Here is a 19,213-nt window from a genome sequence, read left to right as displayed (position 1 = left end):
TGGGCACAAGCGTTCCACTTCATCTTTGTGTCCACCTTTTGACAATAATGGTGTTTAAATATGATAAAATCGAAGAGTCGGTCTTTGTGACTAGGGAGGTGGATCTGATGACAGTAGCCCAACTAGTAGTACATTTTGTTTGGTTGGGCACTGAAGATAAGCCCGTTATCATTAAAAAACTTATATGTAAGAAATTTAGATGATTGATTTGCCCTGTTGGTGCTGGAGAGCTGGATATTTCAGATATGTCCATGCAAGGTCGCTGTCATGCATTAATTTATCCCTGCCCTTATATTTCCATTTCAAACAAATAAAACAAAATTGGGAAAAACTCCATTGAATGAAATTCTTCGCTGGTCTCGTTTTACACTAAATGTCAAAAAATTCCAAGCAGTAGCTATAGTTTTCTGTGGGCTCAATATCCAAATGATGTGTATGTTAATGGCTAATCTGTTGATCATGTGATATTGAAACATATACCCTGTTCCTTCTCTGGTCGTCTTACAAATCCCTCAGTCTGAAAAACAAATAAAGAAACCAACAAAACAAGTGACAAACAAAAACCCAACACGGACTGTAAAGTGCAGTGATGGGAGCTTAAATAAAGCATTTTGCAGCCTTTGGTTTCTAAAAAGAAACTATAACAACGATGATTGGCAGCTCCTTCTGCGTCTACAAGCTTCGTTAATCTCCTTAGAAAAAGCTTATGAGAAAAAGTGGCATGGGTAACTCCAGGGTTATTATCCGGAGAGGCTGGTGGCTAAAGCCAAGGCGTTTCTCAGTGCAACAACTGCGGATAAGTTTGTTTCCATTGGTCAGGTGTTTGAGCAAGCTCAAATTTCCATATTTGGAAGCCATAAAACTGGTAAAGAAAAGTATGACAAGGAGAGTAATGGGGAAGACTGGTGATGATCAGATTGGGGCAAAGGACAAGCACAATAGAAGAATAAGAAGTAGAAGAAGATTGTTGATACCAAATGGAAGTGGTTGCAGTATCTCAAGATCATATCAACACTGCCCAGTTTCAGATGCAATCTCTGATTGCTTGGAATTCATCAAAATATCTCAAGATGAAAACTCCTCAATTTCCACTTGATTTCAGTTTGAAGATGGTAGATGCAGTTTAATCTCTTCTTGCAATCGGCAAAAGTTCTTTTCAGTTATCAGTTTGGGTCAACGCCATTTCAGTGTACTTCCTTTTATCGATTTATTTGGGTTTTATTAATTTCTCTCAATCAAAACTGGCTACTCGGAAATTTTCTAACCGTAGTTATGAGCATCCAAATTATATAACCGATACTCAGATTTAAGTTCTTTGGTGGATTAAATTAGGCTAATTTGCTTTATTATTTGTATTTTTAATTATTACTCGTAAACTCAGATTTGTTTGTTAGCAAATATATATATATATATATATATTTAAAAAAAAAGGGATAAATCACGATTACTCGGTGTGTTACGTCATCATGGACGTGTGCAGTATTATCCCGTCATTTGCCCTCTTCACAAAATTTTTAATTTAATTTAATTAAAAAATTCAAATGTAATAAAAAATAGTTTGTGCACGCGTGTATGAATTTATATATTAATGTTTGATAGTTTTGAAACTTTTGAAATCTTGAAAAATTATTCTTTCATATTTTGCTAAAATATTTAAATAATAAAAAATACCGAAATATATAAATAAAAATATTCTCATAATGTTGGATTTTCTAATTTATTCTTGCTCGAATAACCATTCTCAAGAAATGATACATTTAGAGAATGGTTATTACTATTTTATTTATAGAGACATCTATGTAGTAAATAATGATAAGTTTATTTATATATTTTATTAATAATAACAAATAAATAAGAGCTACGTAACTTATAAAAAATAATTGCAATAATTATTTTAGTTATTATTACATTTGATATTAATATTATGTATAATGTACATATTAATAATCATGTATTTAAATACAGAGTATTTTAATATAAATAAATGTAAAGATTAAATTTGAAAATTAATTAAAATGTATTGATGTAGTTGAATGTGGTAATAAAATTCTACTTATATGTATATATTTTCTACTACCAAATCATAATATGGTTTAGCTCATAAATTTACTAAATGTGTGACAAAATATAAAATTCTACTGATAAAATATAAATTATATATTTGATGAAAAAAATATTAAAAATACGTAATATTTTATGTAAAACAAGAGGAAGAAGAATAAGATATTAATAGAAAGAATTAATTTTTAATTTGTGATTGTCCTTATAAATATTTAAGTAAATATTTAACTTTTCAAATTAAAAGTTTTTGATAGCAAGGCTTTGTTTGGGTTTCCTAAAAAATGATGAACTGGGCTCTGATCCTTTTCTTTTTAAGGGGCCCGTGTAAATGTATCAATGAAAAAAGGACTGCTGATGGCGGGCAGTTAGCAGTTAAATGAGACGATGGACACCACTTCGGGATACTCCATTACTCCCACCGGATGATGATGATGGCCATGGCGGTTGAATTGTTGGTCAACACACACACACATATATATATATAATCATCATCCCTATCTTATCTTTCCTTTGCGTTGAAATTCACACCACTTTCATATTTTCATCTTCCCACATAATTTCCATTTTTCATGCTACCTAAATTCTTGTTTCCATTTTCTTCTGCAATAACTTCTATACATGTGTGTGTGTGTGTGTGCGTGTGTGTTTAACTGTCCATTATGTTGCTAAAGTGGGAATTAACATTTAATTATTCAGTAATAGACTGAGGCATTGATGATTTGGTAATAATATATATTGCCCTTCAAAAGGCTAATATATAGAGTCTTGGATCAGAGCTCAAGGGATTTATAAGATTGAATGGGGAGACTAGTTTTTTACAGACATATTAATCGTATAACGAGTGTTCAAATAAATTTGAAGTTAACTAAATTTTACTTTTTTTCTATAAGAAAAAATATTTTATATATACATCAATCAATCAACACTAAAAATAAATGTGTGAAAGAAACAGGTGAGGGGGGGGGGGGGGGGGGGGGGTGCTATGATCCTCTTGAATCTTTGAATACATACATACACTGATTCCCATGAACTCTATATATATATATACACACACACACACACATATAATGTCATCATTCTGATCTGCACAAGGATTTATTAAGCATGCTGCACTCGCTACTCATTTTCTTTAGCATCCCGTCTCACTGAAAACAAGGCCTCAAGTACCTTCAAACTCCATCATGCATCTTAATTACCGCTATTTTATTTATTAAAATCATTGTGTATCTTAAAAAATAATATAAATGACTTCTGTTGCCATTTCTGATCAATGTAATCAGCAGACTTATGAATTAATTACTAAGCAAGATAACATCTATATATGATTGATCGTTATATTAATATTTAATGAATTTAGCATAAACTCCACTCCAACAGTCATTCAATGTTTGTTTTCTGTACAAATTCAAATCCGTTTGTTTTTACATCCTATATATATAACATTAGTTATTTGATTCATCATTTGCATATACACTCAGTAAAACAATAATATATATCACATAGACGAAGTTAAAAGGATCTAAAACTTATCGATCATATGACACAAATAACTATTGAAGAGATCAGTCGTACATCTATAACATCTATTCATGTCGGTTCAAATTAAATGAGAATATAACTTCTCATTATTATTTCCATGTCGACCCATATTGATACATGGTCCCTGAATTTATTCCCCCAACTATTGTTATCTACAACTATATATATATATATGTATGTATGTAATGCATGCATGTGCGTATATTTCTAGCCCATTCTTGAAAGTAGTACATAAAGATGATCATATGAGTAATTGACATTAATTATCAGTTTCCACAAATTCTACACAAATAGATTTGTTCTATGATCCGAACATATATCTGTCTAAATATATATATATATATATATATAATAATAGAGTGAAGTCAAAATTAAACACTGTCAATATCCATAATTTCTTCATGAAATAATAAGATAATAATTTGCAGAATTAGTAAATTTAGTATTTTTGAATGAACTTTTTCCTGAACGTATATGTTTGCCTGCCTGTTTTCTCTAAAAAAGAATGATAAAAAGTCTCTTCCAAATAAATAAATTAGTAACCATTAATAGCCAAGCATGCATCTGTCCATTTGTCTTTACCCTTTTGCACAAAGCATAGGCACCCAATATATATTATACATAATTGGAAGAGAATCATTAAGCCAATCCTATCCCACTTCACATATGCACATTCTTTTTCCCAAACATATACATATAATGTTTACTATGTTACAGAAACAGAAGCTAAGGAAGTTGTAATACAATATTATAGGAAAAGAGGGACGAAGATATCTCATATGGATCTATTACACATACATGTTAGTTTTTGTTGTTCAAATAAGTAAACATCACGAAATCACGCCCCTAAGTTTAAAAATGCAATTCCTTAAAGTGTGCATATATATATATATATATGTATGTATGTATGTATGTATAATTAAGAACCAATTCCAAAGTTTGATAAATGTTTCCTTTCGACCACTACAAAAAATTTGTTAAATATTTTTTCTTTGGTAGCTTGTTTCTGTTCTTTTTACAATCTCGGTAAAAGTGACATTAAAATGATCTCTAAATTCATTGATTCCCATTTGTTTCAAAGTAATTGAGAAAACTTTTTGTTTCACGTATATTGGTGTTGCAGAGTAGAGTAACGTGCAACACTGTTATTTTCCAGGTTAATATTGTAACCAATGACAACAAAGGTTTGTAGGGGAAGTTTTCTATACAAGTGTAACGCTCATGCCAACACAAGACAACATTCAAAATTAGTAGAGAGAGAGAGAGAGAGAGAGAGAGAGAGGGGACAGGGAGTAAACAATTTGGTGTTCTTGGGGCGCACCCCGGCCTTGTTCTTCTTCTCCAACAAGTTTCAGAATTAGGGTTTTTGTAGTAAGTGAAGCAACAGGCTTTTAAGGATCTTGACTACACTTTTCCTCTCATGGGTAGTAAGAGAATATATAAAAAGACATACCCACATGCAGAAATATACATTTTATATATTAAAAATTATATAATACCGTAAAAATTTATCAGACTGGATAGTGGGAGAGAGTTTGGGTTATGGGGCAACCTAGCTAACAACAAAAAAAGGACCATTTTGATTACATAAACAAAATATTTAGTAAACATGGAACGGATCAGTCCTAGGTTTATATGTTTGTGTGAGTATATAAAAAAAAAACATGAAGAATTCTCATTATTCAGTGCTAATAAATTAAGGGAATAAATTTGCCAGATACGTATTCACAAATACAAATATACGTTTAAGTTTGAAAACACATTAATTTTTTATTGAATCTAAATGACGTATTACTGGGAGAAACTGATAACAGACTACATTAATAAAATAAACCCTAAAATTGTGCCCCATAACACATTACAGCTACATATATATATATATATTAAATTAAGTTTGTTTCTTTTTTTTTTTCTTTTTTTTTAATAATAATAATAATAATAAGAAGATTGAAGAAGGAATTTGATAACATTAAGAAAGAGAAACGAAAAGAAAGGGAAAGCTCATATACAATATTAACCCTTAAGTTACTGACCTTAATTTGAGATCTGTATAATGTGCAATCATTGGCTGCAACCTCATTCCTCCACTGGGAATCAGTAACTCGATCAGCTTCACCAAACCATTTGTTGTCTGAAGGAAGGATGATGAGCTTTGATTGCCTAACTTTTTTCTCTTTTTCTTTTTTTTTTTAATTTTATCATACAAATTAATTAAAGGCAACCTTACATCTCATCCTCTCATCAACCTCCTCCTCCTTCTTCTTCTTCTTCCTCCTCCTCCTCAAACCAAATCATTCAAAGACTACCTGCGTAGGGATCATGTCATCAGGATCCTCCACACATGAAAAAAAACCACACACAATGACCAACTAAAACGGAGGCCTCACACCATTTCCACCCCATCCAAACAAATCACCTGAAAATGGATAACCCCCGACATTGGCTCCGCCCATAGTGAAGAAAGATCCTCCACCGCCGCCTCCGGCTCCGGCGCTGCTACTTCCTCCTCCACCTTCGGCAAGTTGCTGTGCGCTACCTGTCACTCCAGAAGACTGAGAAGCAGTGGGCTGCACTTGCAGGGCCTGTGCCTCTTCCTCATCCAGCGGTAATCTCTCAAACACAGCATTTGAAAACGAAGCAGCCATCAAAACCACCGGACCCGACGCCAGAAGTGGACCCACCACGCTTCCTCCAACCACCTGGCCCTGCCCACCGGCCAAGAAGATGGAGAGCCCACCAGCACCAGGCGGCGCAGGTGGGGGAAGCACAGTTCCAGTGAGAGAAAGTATGTCGAACCTGCCATGGAGGGTAACCACGCTACCAGCGGGAGCAGCCGGTTGACGTAGGGTGACGTTTGCGACGGTACCGGTGCCACTTAGGACTGAAACGCCCCTGCCCCTACGCCTGGCGTAATTGGAGACGCTGTCGACGATGTCAGCGCCGGTGGTAACCTCCAAAACGTGTGATCTGAGAGCGTTGGGTGTGTCACGCGTGACTATGATAGGAGGCTTTGGTTTATTCTTGGAGCCGGGTGGGCGGCCACGCGGGCGGCGATTGGAGGCAGATGCTGAGGGTGCGGTGGGGTCGTCAGAATCAGGCTTTTGGTAGGTGTTTTCATGAGAGTCCTTTGAGTCGGAGGAAAGGGGAGGTTGAGGCGGTGGTGGGTTAATGGATGGTCTGTGGAGGTGGTGCAGTTCAGGTCTGAAAAGATTTTGGACGTAGCGAGAACCTGGGCCTGACTCCAAACCCGCCATCGCCACATCTATTCTCTCCCACCACTTATTTGCCAGCTTAGCTTTCGATTTTCGATCTGATCCTTATTTCTCTCTCCTTGTCTCTTTCTCAAATTACTTTTACCAGCAATCTGCTAGTTTATATATAACTCATCATCATCATCTTCTTCTTCTCCTTTTACTTGTGTATGTATAGCTAATAGAGAAGCTTAAGAAGAAACTAAAATCCTTTTCAACTTAGATCCGAAGTCAAAATCTGGAATTCAGGAGGCAATACCAAGAGATCGGTTACAAAAATTATCCGCTACCTTAGTTTTGAATGCTTCTTCACATGGCCTTCTCTGCTAACACTGCAGTTGCACAAAAACTCGAAGAAGCCCCCCTAAATCAAGAGCTCAAAGGAAGCTATATCGATCATCCATCACCCACAACTGCTTTTCTTTCTATTAAAACAAAAACAAAGAAGCCGTGTTCCTCCCAAATCCAACTGAAGTACTGCTGGAACAGCAGTTTGTTTGAGAAAAGGACAGCAGGAATCAGATATAGAAACAAACCAAGAAATTACAACAAACAAGTCACATAGAAGAGGCAAAGAAAATAAACAAGCTGCAGCTACTGTTAAGCTTGTGGGAAGAGAATGAAAAGGAAAAGAAAAGAATATGAAGAGAAATCCACGCGCTTTGGGTGTTGGGGGGAGGGGAGGGGAGGAGAGGAGGAGAGGGAAGGAAATGGGGTTGGAAGCAAAGCGTGCGGTAAAAGCAGGAGAAGCCAAGCAATTACCAAGACAAATTGAAGTTGTTACTTGAACAGGGAGAGGTCTTGAAAATACTCTTGGTTAACACCGCTAGGGTCATCCCAGTCTCACTCTCCGCGCGTGCAGAGACATGAACTAATAAAGATTGCTTATTTACCCAGAAATGGTTCAAATTAAAATTTAATTATAATAATAATAAAATACTGAATTTCTTGTATTATTATGCGCGTGGTAGAAAAGACGCTCTAATTATTATATTAAAAGGAGAATAATATAAAATGAAAAAGCTAAATAATGCTTTAGCAAAGAATCCTTAAGGTAAGGCATATGTTCCCTTGTTAATTACACACTAATCTTTGCTTTTTTAAAAAAAATATATATTAATATAAAATTTATTTAGTGTAATTGTTCGGAGGTGGTGGGTGTTTGGACCCCACCCCCCGCCGTTGGTTCAATTAAGTTGTAGGACGAGTGATTGGATTGGCTGCTTCACCATAAGCACTTATTCTTCAAGCTCTGGTTGGGCTAAATGGTTTAAGCATCGACCATGGAATCTGAAAAATTCAAACCCACACATATACATATACATATACATACACTCAACTCAATTAATTTAAATTTCACATAGCCCATTTGATATTGGAACAATTTTTTTTTACTCTTTATTTTTTTAAAAAAATTAAATTTTAAATCGACCCTAAAAACAACATATTTTAAATATTGCAATCCAAATTGACTTCACTTTACATGATTCATTTAAAAAGGACAAATCAGATTATCCATTTGGTACCAATATATATATATATATATATATTTCAACAACATAAAATATAAAACATTCTTTTTTTGGAAAGACTTAAAATATAAAAACATTCGCTTGGATCCTTTAAGTGATCATATATATTTTGTCCTGTCTTTTGACTTGCGTAATTAGGGTGCTCTAATATATATATATATATATAATATTTTTTTAGTAAAAAATCTCCTTAATGACTGGGACTGTATTTTTGTAATCCATATAAATGTAGAAATGTAATATTATATGCACACATTAGTGTTCTTTGTACAGATTATGTATATATATATATTCGTTGTGCTTCCTCTTGAGAAAGTATAGACCAAAAGAAAAATTAATAATAACGTTGGATGCAGCCAATTGTTGACATCAAGTTTAGCAACAACAGTTGGGTAGTTGTTGATCTTCAAAATAATTTTTTAAAAAAAAAAAATTGATTGCTTTCAGCTTGCAACATGCAAAGTTCATATTATTATTATAAATGATAAAATTCAAATATTTTAACAAGTTTTCAATAAAAATTTCAAGGGGATACAAATATAATTCTCTCATAAAAATAAATATTTGTATGTTCGTATGCATATATGAAGTAAAATAGGTGGTGGAGGAAGAGTCGGGAAGGAATGATCAGAGGGACACACGTGCGGTCAATGGTCAGAGCAGAAGTTGAGGTGTGAGACCACGTGTAAACTGTCGGCACATCGGTACTTGGTCAACCTTATCTATCCAATGTAAGAAAAATTATTTGTATATAGTAAGAAAAAAATATAAAGTTTTTTTTTTTTTTTTTTTTTTTTGGAAAAAACAAACAAAATTCAAATGCTTGTTTATGAATTTGATAAATAAATATAATATCTGTGTCTTTTCCCCGATACATATAAATAATCACAGACACACACATGTATATATATATATATATATGTATGGGGCGTGAGTGATAAATTTGGAAGCCCCCAACCACAAATTGTGTGGTGTGACCAAATGGTTGAATGAGACACTAACCAGTCCCCCTTTTCACATGCTTAATTATTTCAATCGTTTTATTCAAGGATTTTAGCAGATGGGAGGCAATTAACCCAACAGCCATTTATGCATACACACAGTGGTCATGCTCATATCATTCTAATATCTTAATAATTAACAAGCAAACGTATCCAATAATAATATTATAGAAAAGATTGAAATGTAATTTTAGGTTTATAAACTAATTATTGAAAACATAAAATTTATTATTTTTCTTGTACAAAACAAAAAATAAGGATGGAATGTAGAACGTACCAATAGATGAATATAGTTTTTGTCCCTTTTAACTCTCCATCTGTTCGAAAGATGTAAGAAAATATAGTGTTTGGCCAAAGGGAACCGTGTAAATTTGGTGTTGAGGGGAAAATAAGTAAATAAATTATAATATGTGTATTTGGGTGTCAGCATCCAATGCACAAGTGGGTGAAGGAAAGAACTGGGACATGTGTTGAAAACTTGAGGGCGCCATCGCATCGCATCGCATCCCACTTGCCTCAATCCAGCACAAAAATTTCTCCTCAATAATTAACGTACGTGTACATGACTTGAATTCCATTTCAAGGATTAGTACTCGAGATGAGATTGACAATGAAATACACCAATTAATCACTTAAACAGTGATTCATAACTTATTTAATTGAGTTAGGAACCATATAAAATTAATATATTTAGATATTCAAATGGTCAGTGGGGATTAAATAAAATTAAGCATTTTTAGTTACTATATATGTGAGAGAGAGTGTGCGTGTCTTTCTTTTAAATTTAAGACTACTGAAAGGTACGAGTAGGTTTGATTAGTATAAAAAGATAAATTAATTAGTGAAGAAGGATGCTTGGACTTGGATTGAAGATAGTTGATTGTGTATGGCCGCCGCCGCAAGAGTGGGTCGATAATTCCGTGTAAAAAATGAGGATTGCCTACCTACTCTACTCTCTCTGACCCCATGCTATTACAAATCAATTTCCACGCCTCGACATCTATATATATATATATATATATTATAAAATCTTACAAAAAATCATTTTCGATAAATGACTTATAAGACCAAGTTTTGAAGACTTAAAGAGTACCCGAGCAGTGTAGTGGTTAATTATGCATAAGTAATGCTATCTAAAGAATCAAATTAGAGCGACCACTAAAAAAGTATGTAGGAAAGTGGAATCAAATTAAGATTTTTATTTTTTTTTTATTTTTTATTTTTCCATTGGATAATATAGTTGAATAAAGTCTATATAATATACTCGTTAAGATGGCACAATGTATTACGTTAATTTAATTTTCCATTATGATGAAAATGAAAGATGAACAAAAATAATTACTACAGCAATTAGTTAGGAATTGTGCCAACAGTGTATTTAATAGAAGAAGCGCTAGACAAATAAAAATGTTTTCAGTATCATAGCAACGATGATAATAATAATAATAAGTTAATAAAAATAATAATAATTGTATAGTAATATTAAAGATGATATTAAACATAATAGAAATTATGATAACGACAACAATAATATAATATAATAAATCGAATAATATTAATCGTAATAGTAATAGTCATAACATGACACATGAAAATTAAATCGTAATAATGATAAAAATAAAATAGAATAGTGAATCAAACACCAAATGCAACCTAATTTTGGCATAAATAAGTTCTTAATTTAGAGAGTCGCAGATGCGACGACCTCTCTTTTGATTGATTCCGGCGAGGGCCAATTTTGACGTCACATGTTTCCAAAGTTTGGCATTTTTCTTTTCTAATTTTAGTGGTATCACGAATTTTAATTGTACAACTTTTGGGTACCAACAGTAGTTAACCTTAAAATTAGATATATGTACATGCATGTAAATAGTGGAGAAGGGATTAATACTTATATAATAAAAGCATAAAGAAATAATCATGGAGGGGGGAGGGGGGGGTTGGGCCCAGTATAATTGAGATTGTAATTATAATTAATCTCATGATAAAAACCAGAAATTAGAGGGTGTGATCTAACTTGAAAAGACTCACCTCCCCACATGGTTTTAGTCAAAAAGTAATGATCATGGAAATGCAACAGAGAACGGCTAATAAAAAAGAATTAATTAGAACTAACTAGTCCCATCACAAAAAGGGTAAGTATTAACTGCTCCGAAAATGCAAAAAAAAAAAAAAAAAAAAAAAAAAAAGTGTACATATATATATATTTGTTTGTTTAAGCGTATTAATGATATTTATAATAGTAAGAATAGAAATTAAATAGGAATTAGAAATGACTAAGAAATATATTTACGTGTATGAATGAAGAAATGTATCCATGATAATTTATTAAACAAATGTTGCAAATTGTTTTCGTAATGATGCAGGGGGAGGGGACCCATCTGAGTATGTATGTAAATACATTATTGGAATCAGTCTCTTGCTTTAACTTAATGGCTATTTCGTTCAATAACTATGATTAAAAGGATATATAAATCATTAATTTCATTTCAAATACATTATTATTTATTTGCTTATTGGTAAAACGTAATTATCTTGTCACCCAAATTTCACCAACTCAGGCACATGGCGACGTGTACTTGCTCCTCTTTTTAACAATTTTTGTCCCTGCCGATCTATTTGCATTTACACGTGAACATGTCTCCCAATTATCCCCATCGCCTCTAGCGTTTTGGTTTCCTTTCTATCTCCTCCAAAACAGATAGACGTCCAATGACATAGATTAAGAATTTCCTACGTTTTGAGTTTCATTCTATTTGTATTTGGAGAACTCTCAACTATGGATACCAAGTTTTCAATTTCAATCGATAAGTCGCTTTAAAAAGCTAACCCGGCATGACCGGAGGCAACGTCCACCCAAATGAACATTAGACTAAACATAAAGATGGTGGGCAAGCATCGATTACGTGGGAAACTGACTCTCAATCTAAAAATGCACCTGGGAATTTGGAACCCAATTTATTCATAACAACAGAAAACGAAACTACTAGACATAAAGCTTTTTACCATCAGACTACCTCAAACAGAACATACCTTTATTCACCTGGATTTCCCAGTCAACTAAGTATGTGTTCGGAACAGATTAATAAATTTTTGTGAAATTTAATTATGATGGATAAAAATGGAGTTCATAAACATTTTCAGGTGGAACGAGAACTGCATTTCAAATTCTATTAATTTCCCCCCCCCGCGAACTCAATTTTTTTCCCTTTTAGGTGAAATTTTCACTCCCTTCTGAATAAACTATGATTGATTTTCAAATAAATTCCAACAGAATTGTTTATTTAATCCAAATATAGCCTAATGGAAACCTTCAAGTAAGAATATTTAGAGACCTATCATTTGTAATGTAATTTTGAAGTGCTTTGCAAGTAAATACCGGAGACTAACTCTTACTCGGGTTTATCTATCAGGGAAATAGTGTTAACTGGACAACACCCAAGGCCAGGCCACAAACCGCCACACAGACACAATGCATATCTACAGAACCAATATGTAAACGCATAAAAACATCTAAACTTCCCTCAATCCCCACCTTCCTTAATAAGCATCTGATAATTTCGTAAAATAAACAACAACCATAACAATGCCAATAAAATCATTCGGCACTATGATTAATGACTACAGAGATAAAACTATCCTTGCCAGAAATTCACCTTATATAAAACAGGAAGAAAGGGCTGTCTTGGGTCATGAACAACAACATTCATGCTGAACTCCTAGCATAGGAAGGCTTCAGCAGCAAGAGAAAAATGTTAAAATTAATTCCAGTCACCATAATATGGGTCCTTTGGAAAGAGAGAAACAATCGTACTTTCAAAGGAATAGAACTTGATTTTAGTAAACTCATTTATTGTTGGTTTTACTATTTTGATTCCATTATTTTGGGTCATAACATCGATGTCTTGATGATCTTGGTTTTGTTGTCTATAGTTTAATCGACTTGTAAATACATTGTAAATGGGTTGTGTCTCCTTGGCACTCTAACATCAATACAACTTCACATTTTTATTTCAAAAACAAAAACAAAAAAAAAGGAAGAAAATCAATAATGCATACCCATAAAACTGGTTTTTCTTAGTCCAAAACTGTTCACCGATGTTAACTACATAATATATGAAGTAATCCAGCAAATCGAAATTCATTGAGTAATTACCCTAATCAAGTATAGAGACCGACAGAATGACAAATTTTGGTACAATACAATCATGTGTGGAAGTTTTCCTTCAAAAGCAACAAAAAATAAATGCTGGAGTCATGTACACATCAAATTAGAACATCACAATGTAAGGTCATAAATGTGACATTTACGTAAAACTATTGTAGATTTCAATTATAAATCTTAATCATTCATATAGTTTTCCAGTTACAAAGCACAGAGGAAGAGTAAGAACACTGGCTAAGAAACAATAAACAGCGTCCCTATGTACATCAAGTTCTACAGAACAGCAGATAAACACTATAATATTAAGTAATTATCTCAATAATGCACTCAAAAGCTCCGGAACTTGATGGTAGATCATCTAAGGTATGCCCTAAAATGGGAATTTCTAAGTCGGATCTTCTATTTTTTATTCTCACTTACAAGAGTACATATGTGTTAATATTCAATTATATTATAATAAACAAAAAAAAAAAAAAAAAGACTAAATTACAAGCAAAATCATTCAGAAGGTTTATTTGTTCTATTCTTGTTGCCGTATATCAATCCAGTTTCCTGAAAACCATAAATCGAAGGCGGGCAATTCAACACGAAACCAATATTAACATGAGCAGAATAATTTACAGATACAATCACCACAAAATTACCTGAGGATCAGGAATGGGCTTCCGCTTCTCTACATATGGATGAGGATCAGAAGCTGCAAGAGCCGCCCTTGCCTGGCAGGATAAGTGAAAAACCCATTCAATTGAGTCAGCAATTAGTGCAGGAAACAAATTATATATAAAATTGAGATGAGAAGCAAACCTCTTGCTCCTTTTTGAGATCTTGAGAGGGCTTGACCCAGAGAAAATAAGCTAGAGTTCCGGCAACGACCCAAGACGCGAGGTTGCTTCCACCTCGAAGGCCTCCCATAGAATTCCCAATAAATGACCTCACATTCCCCAGGGTTCTTCCCCAACTTCTCGCCATTTGGCCAGATGGTTCGAGGTGGATGAGTGGGAGGTCGGCGTTCGCTATGGATGAGGTTTGTTTTAAGAGTCCCTCGCCCAGTTCATTAATTATTTGGTAAATTAGGGTTGTCCTGGCTCTGATTGTCAATGTCAATTCGGCTCCAAGCGTAAGACGGAAGAGGCGGGTGAAAGAGGAATCTGGTGACACGTGGCAGACGACTAAACTGTGCAGGACGGGGCAAGACACAGGAGTGGGTATCAGAGAAGAAAAGCTGAGTCGAGAGGAGGCCCATGTGTGTGTGCTGTGTGGAAGGCCCAAAATTTAAACCTCCTCCGGATGTCAATTAAAATTTAATACCATTGATCATAATTTAAGAATTAATTTGAGGTACAATAATAATAAGAAACTTCAGAATTAAGAGTTGTTGAAGGTGACTTGTCAACTATCTACAATAATAAATTAAATTTTATTTGGATGATCATAGCCCAAACTATTAAAATGTCCCAATTTCTTTTTATCAAAATAAAATAATTTTTACTTAATAGAGTCACTAATTAAAAATTCAAAATGATTTTCTTGCTTAAAAAGAGTTAAAAGATGCTACGTACTTGGAAGTACCAAAGATAATAATAAGTCCATGTAATAATTTTAAAAGTATATTAATCAAGTAGTACGCACTCAGCTTACAAGGAAAAAGAAAATGTTTTATTATGATCACCGAAGACTAACTGTGTCGTACAAAGTTAGAAATATCTCAGTCACAGTAATGTATTTTAAAATAAATTTAATATTTTTAGTATCATTTTAAACTATTAATCCTCTAATATATAATATATATTAATTAACCCTCCACGCGCCATTTGGCCATAGGTTCAGGAAATCGGCAATGAACTGACATGGAACAAGCACGGAGATGGAGCAAAGTTATTAATTGAGAAGAAACATATTAAATGAATCCAAGAGGAAAAGTCATGAACAATTTACTTTAGGGCCGACCACGAGAGACGCTTTGGTCCCCAGCTAAAATAACCCAACAAGCCAAGACAGATAGCAAATTACTGAGCTGGCCTCGGCTGGGACACCTGCCTTTCTCACTGCTCCTTCCATCTCATCTCTCAACACACACACACACACACCCCCACACCCAGCCCTACCCCTTTACTTTACAAACAATATCAAACTTTATACAGCTACATACCCACTCTCCCAACTTTCTCTCTGTCTTTCTCTCTTGGCCTCTCTCTTCCAGTTTCTTTTTTTAATGTCACATGCTAGGGACCATTTTCCATCTCATCATGATGCAGCCTTGGACACATCTCTGCTGGATCTATTGTATTTCATGTGGCTCCTCACTAGCTGACCAGCTGCAATTGCAGACATCAGAGACAGCTCTCCTGCCAGAACTGCACCCGCCACTACACTCGCCAATACCCTCGCGTTCGATCCTGGTGACTCTTTGCTTGCCCCTTTCACTCCAAGCAAATTCAGGCAAGCTGACTGAGATGCAAGTTGAGTTCCACCTCCAACCGTACCCACCTGATCCAAAAAAGAAACATTCCTTATTCCACACTTTGGGACCCAGCAAGTAAACAAGAACTATGACCATCCCAAAAGTTCAATCTTTATACCTCAATGGATGGCATGGTAACAGAAACATGGAGATCCTTGCCATCATTTACAGCCTCCATCATTGTAATACAGTGAGAACTCTCAATATTTTGGGCTGGATCCTGGCCGGTGGCTATGAAGATGGCAGACACAATGTTGCTAGCATGAGCATTGAATCCACCGAGTGCACCAGCAACAGCAGAGCCAGCAAGGTTCTTGAGCATGTTGAGCTCTACAAGTGCAGCTACATTTGTTTTCAGTACCTTCTTTACCACTTCTTCCTTGATTGTTGCCTCGCAAACAACTGATTTGCCACGCCCCTCAATCCAGTTTACAGCGGCAGGTTTCTTGTCCGAACAAAAGTTTCCTGCCATAACATGTGAAAACCAACAAAATTGCACATTATGTGAAAGAGAGCGGTTACTGAAACGAGATTTGCTTTAAAATACAACATGTCTATAAGCAACTTAAGATCTGGATTGTGATTTGAAAAATAACCACTTAAATAAAAGAAAAAAAAAAAAAAACAAGGTGGAGGTACTTAATTTTTCAGCTTAAAATGTGTGTATAAGTATCGACTAAACAGCTGTTTGTGAGCATTTTTTATTAAATGACCACACAGGTACAATCTTAAGAGTAATTGGCAAATACAAAATGCTTCCACTTTTCTTATATAAGGTGTGAACAAGGATTTACCAAGCAGTGAAAATTCCGTATCAAAATACTCAAGGGTCGATGATGATGGCTGAGGATGTAAACTATCCTGGACCACGATGCATAAATTATATGTAACATTCTTTTCAGAATTCCAATAAAAAAGACCAAGAAAATGAAGTTTGAACTACCATTGGAAGATTGATTCATCATATTTGGATGAAGATAATGACAAGAGAGAGAGAACACCATTAATAACAGAAGAGTACTGGAGGAAACAATTGGCCTTAATTTAATTGTAAAGAGGACAACAGAGAGAGATTTCTGAGACAGTTTAGTTGGAACTAGGGAAGTGTTACAGGATTGAGTAGAAACCAATAATTTATTTGTAAATAGTAATAGATTCATGAGATGAAGGGTGGATGATTTAAATAAGGCAAGGAAATAAATGATGTGATTTAAATTGTGAAAATAAGTTGCAGCATTCACAAACATGACTCCATGGAAAAGCCAACAGTAAAACTACAAGTATAAAAAGGTTTAATAAAAAGTTTTACCAGAGATGCCAATAACATCCATGTCAGGGAAGTCAGTTTGAAGGTATTCGAGAACATTCTGAACCCCTTTCGACGCCATGTTCATCCCCATTGCGTCACCTGTGCTACAGCTGAATCGAATGTACAGATTCTTCCCCGCAATGGAGCATTGAATACCTTGCAGCCTCGCAAATCTGCTCGACCTGCAACACAACATACGCAGTCAAAACACCAGAAATTCTGACTCCTATTAATTATTCTGAACCTCTTTCCCTTTCTTTCAAATCAAAATTTTGATTTTGTGCTAATATTTTTCGTGTCATCACTCTGGTTCCGGTCCTCCGCCAACCCACATTGGAAAATTCCCCGTCACCAACCGCCATAACAGGTGTTTTCAGAGAGTAAGTTTACATCAACGTCATCCAAATTTCAAAATCAAATAAGATAAACGTCCAACTCATACAAAGAAAAACAGATAACAAACAAATCAAAAGAAATCGAAAATTCTTTTCCAGATCAAATAAGAAAAGTAAGGCAATACACAAAAATAAAAATAAAAATAAATAAAGTGAAGCTAACCTTACCTGTTAAAAACGACAGACAGCGTATCCAAATTGTCAGGATTTTCTAAGAAGAACTTCAATTCAGAAGCCCTTTTGGCGGACGAGAACCTCACGACCGGCGCTCTGGTCATCCCGTCTCTCAACACCATACTGGTAGCGCCACCGGAAGTATGGATGGCTTTGCAACCTCTGTTTGTGCTGGCCACCAAGCAACCCTCAGTGGTCGCCATCGGAACCGTGTACTCGAACCCATCCAGCAGCAACGGCCCGACGATCCCCACAGGAATCTGGACGTACCCAACAGGCATTTCGCAGCACTGTCCCAATATAGAGTCGTAGTCGAAACCATCAAACGGTAAGCCCTTGAGCGACCTGCCGGTCATCCTCTGCAGGGCTTCCCGCCGGATCGCCGCCGCTCTCTTGCAGTCCCCGAGCTTGGATTCAAGGGAGTAAGACGGTATCGTACCTTGTAGGACGGATTTGACGATTTCCTCGTCTTCGACGGAGGAAAATGTGTTGATAATGGGTTCGGAGGTGGAATACGTCGGAGGCGGAGGGCAGGCTACGAGGCGATGATCGTCATTGATGAGAAAGCTCCGTTTGGGTTCGTCTTCGTCAAGATCCCAAGCATCATGAGAGGCGCGTGTAATGAAAGACTGGACGAAGTCGATGCCGAAGAAACCGAGGAGGTAGATGAAGGAAGCGATGAGGGAGACAATGGCAGCGATTTCGGGGAGAGTGACGACGTGGAGGGGCGTGGAGTTCCGGATCTTGTCGCGCCACCTGTGCAGGAGGTAGTAGGCAACGGAGAAAAATAAAGTGAAGAAAATGGCGTTGGTGAGGTAGAGGGGGAGGGGTAGCGCGTCAGATGCCTTAGGGGTTGGCGATGGAGGGTTGTGGTGATGAAGGGTCCCGCCGCCGGTTGTGGTGGCAGTAGACGGTTTAGGTGGCCGGCGGCGGATGTCCATGGTGGAATATTCCGGCGGCGGGAGGAGAAATTGACGGGTTGGAAAGGAGAGAGAAAAAGACAGAGGGGGTTTGGGATGAGAGAAAATTGGAGAAATGTGGGTTGGTTTTATAGGAGAGAAAGAAGGAAGAGAGATCACACACGTGTAGCGTGACTGCTCAGGTCTCAGATCCATCTCTGGCGACTGTCAGTGCACGTGCCAATTGCTGTGTTATGAGGCTGGGTATTCCGTTATTTTTCACGGAGTTGTTGCCGTTACTGACCCTCAATTCTGATTATTGGCTCAATTCTTCCTGTTATGGACAATCCAAATACACCCTCAAATTACGGAAAATCAAAATATAAAACGTGTAAATTGTGTACAGAATTTTTTTAAGTATAGTTT

The 19,213-nt window shown here is 35.6% G+C and overlaps 3 protein-coding genes across 5 annotated transcripts; all 3 read right to left on the bottom strand.

Moving 5' to 3' along the window:
- Nucleotides 1-5,344: 5,344 nt before the first annotated feature.
- Nucleotides 5,345-7,614, bottom strand: LOC110818175 (AT-hook motif nuclear-localized protein 27-like). 2 transcript variants are annotated; one of them, XM_022046946.2, is made up of 2 exons: nucleotides 6,017-7,614; nucleotides 5,345-5,906 (listed from the first exon to the last, which is right to left on the bottom strand). In XM_022046946.2, the coding sequence occupies exons 1-2, from the start codon at nucleotides 6,852-6,854 to the stop codon at nucleotides 5,896-5,898; spliced, it is 849 nt and encodes a 282-aa protein (XP_021902638.1). In that variant the 5' UTR covers nucleotides 6,855-7,614; the 3' UTR covers nucleotides 5,345-5,895. The 2 variants fall into 2 exon arrangements, with proteins under 2 accessions (XP_021902638.1, XP_021902637.1); XM_022046945.2 differs by having other exon boundaries at nucleotides 5,345-7,612.
- A 5,150-nt stretch (nucleotides 7,615-12,764) lies between these two features.
- LOC110818181 (subtilisin-like protease) lies at nucleotides 12,765-14,755 on the bottom strand. Of its 2 annotated transcripts, none has more exons than XM_088210534.1 (3): nucleotides 14,354-14,755; nucleotides 14,194-14,265; nucleotides 12,765-13,117 (listed from the first exon to the last, which is right to left on the bottom strand). In XM_088210534.1, the coding sequence occupies exons 1-3, from the start codon at nucleotides 14,516-14,518 to the stop codon at nucleotides 13,091-13,093; spliced, it is 264 nt and encodes an 87-aa protein (XP_088066660.1). In that variant the 5' UTR covers nucleotides 14,519-14,755; the 3' UTR covers nucleotides 12,765-13,090. The 2 variants fall into 2 exon arrangements, with proteins under 2 accessions (XP_088066660.1, XP_021902643.2); XM_022046951.2 differs by lacking the exon at nucleotides 12,765-13,117 and adding an exon at nucleotides 13,691-14,101 and having other exon boundaries at nucleotides 14,354-14,716.
- Nucleotides 14,756-15,414: 659 nt separating this feature from the next.
- HMG1 (hydroxy methylglutaryl CoA reductase 1) lies at nucleotides 15,415-18,926 on the bottom strand. The gene is made up of 4 exons (XM_022046748.2): nucleotides 17,883-18,926; nucleotides 17,320-17,501; nucleotides 16,129-16,475; nucleotides 15,415-16,036 (listed from the first exon to the last, which is right to left on the bottom strand). The coding sequence occupies exons 1-4, from the start codon at nucleotides 18,827-18,829 to the stop codon at nucleotides 15,794-15,796; spliced, it is 1,719 nt and encodes a 572-aa protein (XP_021902440.1). The 5' UTR covers nucleotides 18,830-18,926; the 3' UTR covers nucleotides 15,415-15,793.
- Between the last annotated feature and the right edge of the window lie 287 nt (nucleotides 18,927-19,213).

This window comes from Carica papaya, chromosome 1, assembly GCF_054855325.1.
Source record: "Carica papaya isolate Zhongbai chromosome 1, ASM5485532v1, whole genome shotgun sequence".
NCBI classification, from domain to species: Eukaryota; Viridiplantae; Streptophyta; class Magnoliopsida; order Brassicales; family Caricaceae; genus Carica; species Carica papaya.
The sequence above is the reverse complement of the archived record's forward strand: the minus strand, read 5'-3'. Positions and strand labels throughout refer to the sequence as shown.

Excerpts from the sequence above, each read along its gene's own strand:
- LOC110818175 (XM_022046945.2), bottom strand. The coding sequence starts at position 6,854 with ATGGCGGGTTTGGAGTCAGGCCCAGGTTCTCGCTACGTCCAAAATCTT.
- LOC110818181 (XM_022046951.2), bottom strand. The coding sequence starts at position 14,518 with ATGGCGAGAAGTTGGGGAAGAACCCTGGGGAATGTGAGGTCATTTATT. Across the intron at positions 14,266-14,353 it reads ATCTCAAAAAGGAGCAAGAG|GCAAGGGCGGCTCTTGCAGC; the intron begins GTTTGCTTCTCA and ends TTATCCTGCCAG. Across the intron at positions 14,102-14,193 it reads AGCCCATTCCTGATCCTCAG|GAAACTGGATTGATATACGG; the intron begins GTAATTTTGTGG and ends TATGGTTTTCAG.
- HMG1 (XM_022046748.2), bottom strand. The coding sequence starts at position 18,829 with ATGGACATCCGCCGCCGGCCACCTAAACCGTCTACTGCCACCACAACC. Across the intron at positions 17,502-17,882 it reads CTGTCTGTCGTTTTTAACAG|GTCGAGCAGATTTGCGAGGC; the intron begins GTAAGGTTAGCT and ends GTTGTGTTGCAG. Across the intron at positions 16,037-16,128 it reads TTACCATGCCATCCATTGAG|GTGGGTACGGTTGGAGGTGG; the intron begins GTATAAAGATTG and ends TTTTTGGATCAG.